A 7,733-nucleotide genomic window follows, 5' to 3' on the forward strand; every position below is an offset into this window, starting at 1 on the left:
CTCCTCTCTACCTCGCATGTGCTCCCTACTAACTTCAGGTACGCCTCCTTCCTCGTTTCCACTTTACCTTGGACCACTTCATTCCACCACCAGTCACCTTTGTGCCCGCCAGCGAAACCCTTTGAGACTCCCAACACCTCTCTCGTTGCCTCCCGCATATAATCCGCCGTTGTCGACCACATAACACTCGCGTCCCCACTAATCCTCCAGGATCCCATATCCTATAGAGTCCCTTCCAACTCCTGAGCTTTATCATTAGTCAAGGCTCCCCACTTGATCCTCGGTCGACCTCGTGCAGTCCTCTTCTTCCTCTTCATCATACTGACGTCCATCACCAAGAGCCTACGCTGCATCGCGAGGGTCTCACCCGGGATAACCTTGCAATCCTTACACAGTCCTCTGTCGCACCTCCTAAGGAGAAGATAGTCAATCTGAGTCTTCGCCACCATACTCTGAAAAGTAACCAAATGCTCCTCGCTCTTTGGAAAACTAGAGTTAGCAATCACCAGCTCAAATGCCTTTGCGAAATCCAACAGCGAAGATCCTCCTGCGTTCCTATCCCCAAAATCGAAGCCACCATGCACCTCGCCATAGCCGTCTGCAGTCGACCCAATATGACCATTAAAATCTCATCCTATAAATAACCTCTTAGCAGGCGGAATACTACACGCACAATCTTATCCAACCCCTCCCAGAAACGCCTCTTGACCTCCTGATCCAAGCCCGCTTGCGGCGCATACGCACTAACGATATTTAGGATGCACTCACCAACCACCAACTTAATAGACATTAACATATCATTCACCGGCCTGACCTCTACCACAGACTCTCTAAGTTCCCTATCCAACAAAATGCCTACACCATTCTTACCCTTCATGACTCTAGAGTACCACATCATATAGTCGTCTGCATTCCTCGCCCTCGATCCTACCCACCGAGTCTCTTGGACACACGCTATATTGACCTTCCTCTTCTATAGGATCTTCGCCGGCTCTATAGACTTACCCCAACCTATATTAGAATTATATAGGTTGGGGTCAAAGTGTAATAAGTAAAACTTTAGGGACAAAGGCTAAACTTCCCCCTTCACTTTATAATCCCACTTAAGCACTATTAAGCATAAAGGTCAATCTTACAATAACTAAAACTTAAAGATCATTTGGCCAACTCAAGTTGGAAAGTAGGTCACTTCGCCAACTACCCCTACTTTGTTTATCAAAAGATCAGAGAGCATAAGTTTTTCCCAAAGATTTACGGGTTTATTGTCAAGCTCCTTTAATAATTAAAAAAGAGAGTGATTCTTTTAATTAGCTCTAAAGTATGGTCCTTGCCCCTAGTAAGGTGTGATTGTTATATGTAAGTCTTAGAGCACGTTTGGATTGGCTACGTATCTTTTAAGCACCAATTGTGTTGAAAAGCATTTTTTAAGTGCCGAAGCTAAATTTTTGAATAAGCAGTTACATGTTTGGGTAGAAGTGCTAGAATTAAAAATAAACAATTGATGTGTTTGATTAAAAAAGGGAAAATGCATAAGTACCCCTGTCCTATACCCGAATTCTCAACTACACTCTTTATCTTTGCGGGGTTTTTATTACCCCCTAAACTATTTTAAAGTAGAATAAATTCACCCTTAAAACACCGCAACCAGATTTCTATTAGGCAGTGAACCACACTCGCTTGACACGTGGTATTTTATTAAATTTTTATTTATTTCTTATTCTCTTCCTCATTTTTTGTACATTTTTCTTTTCTTTTTTCCTTTCTCCTTTCTCTATTTGATTTCTATCACCTAACAAAGCTGAACAATAAGGATTCACCCTAATATCTTCAATCAGTGACTTCATTTTTTGTTGTTGTTATGCTTGGCTTAAGCTCTTTACTGGCTATTGTGGTAGAGGGTTTTGGATGGTATTTGTGGGCGACGTAATCAAAATTAAAAGGCGAGTGATGGTGAATAATCTGAGTATATATGCGTTGTTGGGTTAGAAAAAAGATTTTTTCGGTTAAAATTCCATTGTCTCCATTTTTTCCGGCATAAAAAAGATTTTCCGATGATAGATATTTTTTCAGATTTGAGAATATTTTGCTTTGTATATGAATAAATCTTTTTGAAAGTGTTATTGTGTGTGAAAGGAAGAGAAAGAAGAAGCATATTAGCATGATAAATGAAAGAAGAAAAGCCAGAAGAGTCGCGACGGAACTGTAAGAGAAAAGAAAAGAAGTGAAAGAAAAAGACAAAGGAAAAGAAAAGAAAAAAAAGGAAAAGTGAGAAATTATATATTTAATTTAAAAAATTAAAAAGTAAATTTCTTCTAGAAATTGAAATTATAATTTTTCTTCTCACTCTCTTAAGGAGAGTGAAATACACACTCTGCCACGTCAGCTTCAAGGGTACAATTTATTCTACTTTAAAATAGTTTAGGGGGTAATAAAAATTCCGCAAAGTTAAAGTATGTAGTTGGGAATTCGGGTATAGCCGTATAGATCAGGGGAGTACTTATGCATTTTCCCATTAGAAAAGGTGCTGATAAGCATTTTTTATGTTAAAGACTGAAATATCCTTAAAATTGCTAACACTGTAAAGGAGTTAATTACTATAATATATTTAGTTATAAATTGATTTAAACATAAATTTTTGGTGGATTAATATTGACATGTTATTTTCTTGGTGTTTCTTTCTTATATTTTTATTTTTCATGTGAATTTCTTATGATAATAAATTAAGACGAACATGGTAGGCTATAGTTAAGGAACGGTCAATTTCATATTAGTTAGTACACGTGACGAACTTTTCTTTTTAGTTTTCTCATTTTTATGGGAAGGGTAGGACCACGAGGGTCTATAATACGCAGCCTTATCCTGTATTTTTGCAAGAGGTTGTTTCCACGGCTTGAACCCATGACCTCCTGGTCACATGGCAACAACTTTACTCCCTTCTATTTTTATCGGAACAGTAGTATCAATATTTCATTTGATAATATGCCAACTCACTAAAAATAGATTGCACGAAACAATTTTTGTTTTAGAAAAATTGTGAATTACATTGTAAAGTCCAGACGAGATTCCGGTGGAATTTTAGAAGAGTGTGGGGAGAGCAGGTTTGGAGTGGTTGACTGGGTTGTTTAATGTTATTTTTAAGGAGAAGAGGATGCTGGAGGAGTGAAGGTGGAGTACGGTAGTTCCATTGTATAAGAACAAAGGTGATATCCAGAGTTGTAATAATTATAGAGGTATCAAATTACTGAGTCATATCATGAAAGTGTGGGAGAGGGTGGTTGAAGCGAGGGTGAGGATGACAGTGTCTATATCCGACAACCAGTTTGGATTCATTCCGGGTCGTTCTACTACAGAAGCTATACACCTTGTTCGGAGATTGGAGGAACTGTATAGAGAGAGGAAGAAGGATCTGCACAAGGTGTTTATTGACCTAGAGAAAGCGTATGACAAGGTTCCTAAAGAAGTTCTCTGGAGATGCTTAGAGGCAAAAGGTGTGTCGGTCCCGTACATTATGGTGATTAAGGACATGTACGATGGGGCTAAGACTCGAGTTAGGACAGTAGGAGGCGACTCTGACCATTTTCCGGTTGTAATGGGGTTACACCAAGGTTATGCACTCAGTCCATTCTTATTCGCCTTGGTGATGTACACGTTCACGCACCATATTCAAGGGGAGGTGCCATGGTGCATGCTATTCGCCGATGACATAGTTCTGATTGATGAGTCGCTAGCCGGTATTAACGAGAGGCTGCAGGTTTGGAGACAGACTCTTGAGTCTAAGGGTTTCAAGCTGAGTAGGACGAGGACGGAATACCTGGAGTGTAAGTTCAGCGCTGACCCGGGGGAAGTGGGCGTGGATGTGAGGCTTGAATCACAGGTCATCCCAAGTAGAGGCAGCTTCAAGTACCTTGGGTCGGTTATCCAGGGGGGAGGGGAGATCGACGAGGATGTCACACATCGTATTGGGATAGGATGGATGAAGTGGGGGTTAGCATCTAGAGTCCTGTGTGACAAGAGAGTGCCACCGATACTCAAAGGTAAGTTCTATAAAGTGGTCGTTAGACCGGCCATGATGTATGGGCTGAGTGTTGGCTTGTTAAGAACTCACATATCCAGAAGATGAAAGTAGCAGAAATGAGGATGTTGAGGTGGATGTGCGGGCACACTAGGATGGATAAGATTAGGAATGAAGATATTCGGGAGAAGGCGTACGTGGCTCCCATTGATGACAAGATGCGGGAAGCGAGGCTCAGATGGTTCAGGCATGTTCAAAGGAGAAGCCCAGATGCTCCAGTAAGGAGGTGTGAGCGGCTAGTTGTGGAGGGAACGGGAAGAGGTAGAGGGCGGCCTAAGAAGTATTGGTGAGAGGTGATCAGGCATGATATGGCGAGGCTTCAGATTTCCGAGGACATGTCACTTGATAGGAAGTTGTGGAGGTCGAGTATTAAGGTTATAGGTTAGGAGGTAGTTGAGTCTTGCCTTACTAATACCTTTCTAAGACTAGTCTGATAGGGTTTTTGTCTAAGATAACTAGTGCAATGTTGTGTCTTACTATTTTTAGTGCAGAACCTATTTACTAGCTATCGGTTTTGCTTTGCATTTTTTTTCTGGATTTCATGTTGTTCCTATTTTTCTTATGATTTCTATGGTGATACTAATATTGTCTACTTTTGTCTTTTCGTTCTCTTGAGCTGAGAGTCTTTCGGAAATAGCCTCTTTACCCCTTAGGGGTAAGGGTAAGGTCTGCGTACACACTACCCTCCCCAGACCCCACTAGTGAGATTTTACTCAATTGTTGTTGTTGTATTGTAAAGTAAAGATGAAAAGATAACAAGCCTAAAGAATATGGAATTGAGAGAGTTCAGACGCATAGCATAGATGGAGACACAGAAAGAGAATGATGAAGTAAATTAAAGAAACAAAAAAAACGTCGTGAGATTTTGATTTGAAGATTATTTTGGAATTATATAAACTTATAAAGAATATTCTCTACCTTTACAAAGTGGATGTAAGGTCTACATACGCATACCCTTCTCATACTCCACTTTGATGAGTGTTGTTGTATAATTATAAACTTAAAAGGAATATAATTGTAAAATACGTGATCAAGCATGGGTAGAGATGGAGATGAAAAAACAAGCATGAAGAATGGGAATTGAGAGAGGCCGGACGCTGAGATGGAGACACTGAAGGAGAATGGTGAAGTAAAGAAAGAAGAGAAAAGAAACATTATGGGATTTTGAAGGTTATTTTCGAATTATATAAACTTATAAGGGATATAATAGTAAAATATTTGGTCAAATATGAATAGCTTTTAACTATGTTGGGGTTGCCCAACTTATGACTTTGACTTATTTTAAATACTTTTAAACTTATTTAGGCCTCATTTAATTTTTTTAAGATTAAGACGTCTGAATCTGAATACACATTTGAATATCAAGATGTGTATTAAGATTAAGACATCTAAATATGAATACACATCTGAATATATTAAGATGTGTATTAAGATCTGAATAGAAATAATTAAGACTGTTTGATTTTTAACATCTGAATGTATAAAATTTATCTTTATTTGAAAATTAATAAACATAAAATTCAAATGAAATATTAATTAATCTAATATTCTATCAATAAAATATATAATTTTTAAAAATATGATAGTTGTTGGTGGTGATGGCTAACGGGTGAATACCGACTAAAGACGGTGATTTGTGGTAGTTTTGGTTGATGATGGTGGTTCATGCTAGTAGCTAGTAGTGATTGGTAGTGGTGGCGATTATGATTGAGGATGGTGGTGATAGTTAATAATGTCGGGTGGTGGTAGTAGTTGTGATTGAGGAAAGTGGTGGGTGGGTAATGGTAGGTTATAATGATGGGCAGTGCCGCCTGTGGATGTTGATGGTGATGGGGTGGTCAGTTGTGGTAGTTGAGGCGGATGAGTGTTGATTGTGGGTGAGAATGATGGTGATCGGAGTGGTGCGGATAGTAGGTGGTGATGGTCGATAATGGAGGCTATGATTGAGGATGATGGTGGCGTGGTGGTGGTGGAGGTGGTGGTCGTGGTTGAGTATGGTGGTGGTGGTGGCATGGTGGTAGTTGATAATAGTAGGCGGCGGCGGCAGTTAATAATGAATATGTGATAGCATCTTAATGAAATTAAGTCTCTGTTATAGATCTTAATCATACATACCTATTCAGACCCATTAAGTGGTTATGAAGTAAAAAAAATAAATACACTTAATGATCAAGATCTGAATAATTAAGATTCAGACTTAAAAATAAACGCACTTAGGCCTCATTTGTTTTCACTTAATGGAGGTCTGAATCTTAATCATTCAGATCTCAGACATTAAGTGTGTTTGTTTTTAAAGTCTGAATCTTAATTATTCAGATCTTGATCATTAAGTGTATTTATTTTTTTTACTTCACAACCACTTAATGGGTCTGAATAGGTATGTATAATTAAGATCTATAACAGAGACTTAATTCATTAAGATGCTATCACATATTCATTATTAACTGCCGCCACCGCCTACCATTATCAACTACCACCATGCCGCCACCACCACCACCACCACCACCACCTCCACGCCACCATAATCCTCAATCATAGCCGTCAGCATTATCGACCATCACCATCCACTATCCCCACCACTCCGACCACCATATAGCATTCTACCCACAATCAACACTCATCCAGCTCAACTATCACAACTGACCACTCCATCACCATCAACAACCACAGCCGGAACTGCCCATCATTATAACCTCCCACCACCAACCCACCACCTTCCTCAGTCACAACTACTACCACCATCCGCCATTATTAACTATCACCACCATCCTCAATCATAATTGCCACCACTACCAATCACTACTAGCTACTAGCACGAACCACCATCATCACCCAAAACTACCACAAACCACCGCCTCTAGTCGGCATTCACCCGTTAGCCATCACCACCAACAACTATCATATTTTAAAAAACTATATATTTTATTGATAGAATATTAGATTAGTTAGTATTTCATTTGAATTTTATGTTTATTAATTTTCAAATAAAGATAAATTTTATACATTCAGATGTTAAAAATCAAACAGAGATGTGTATTCAGATTCAGATGTCTTAATCTTAATGCACATCTTGATATTCAGATGTGTATTTAGATTCATACGTCTTAATCTTAATAAAAACAAATGAGGCGAGATCTGAATGATTAAGATTCAGACCCCCATTAAGTGCAAACAAATAAGGCATATAAGCATTTTTCTAATATGTCAAACATTGATAAAAACCAAAAAGAATTTAAAAACTTGTTTGATCAGCTTGAAAGCCAATCCAAACACCCTATTATTTTGACCATGAGAAGGTGAACTTTGTAATAGTGCTTATTTTATTTGCAAAAATGGATTTTACTCCAAATGTACCTACCCCTCCCTCTTTCTTAAGCAAAGATAAGTCGTGCCAGCGAGTGAAGTGAAATTGGACCACTTTCTCATAGAGAGCGTTTTCTCTCCTCGTAGCTTCACATGCCTTTCCCATAAATTTACATCATTACATGGGTCATGGAGCATACATTCACTGATGCTTCATAAAACATTGTAATAAGTATTTTCATGCTACTGACTTTCTTGATTTAATTCTCTTCTTTTTGACACCCACATACTAAGTGGGCGTTTGGACATAAGATTGTAAATTTACCTAAAAAAAAAAAAAAACCGTAAAAAAAGTAAA

At 38.6% G+C, this 7,733-nt stretch overlaps 1 protein-coding gene across 1 annotated transcript; it reads right to left on the minus strand.

The window, feature by feature from the left end:
• Positions 1-221: 221 nt before the first annotated feature.
• Positions 222-895, minus strand: LOC109219714. The gene is made up of 2 exons (XM_019384187.1): positions 646-895; positions 222-598 (listed from the first exon to the last, which is right to left on the minus strand). The coding sequence occupies exons 1-2, from the start codon at positions 893-895 to the stop codon at positions 222-224; spliced, it is 627 nt and encodes a 208-aa protein (XP_019239732.1).
• Positions 896-7,733: the final 6,838 nt, after the last annotated feature.

The sequence above is a fragment of the Nicotiana attenuata genome, unplaced genomic scaffold, assembly GCF_001879085.1.
Source record: "Nicotiana attenuata strain UT unplaced genomic scaffold, NIATTr2, whole genome shotgun sequence".
Classification (NCBI taxonomy): Eukaryota; Viridiplantae; Streptophyta; class Magnoliopsida; order Solanales; family Solanaceae; genus Nicotiana; species Nicotiana attenuata.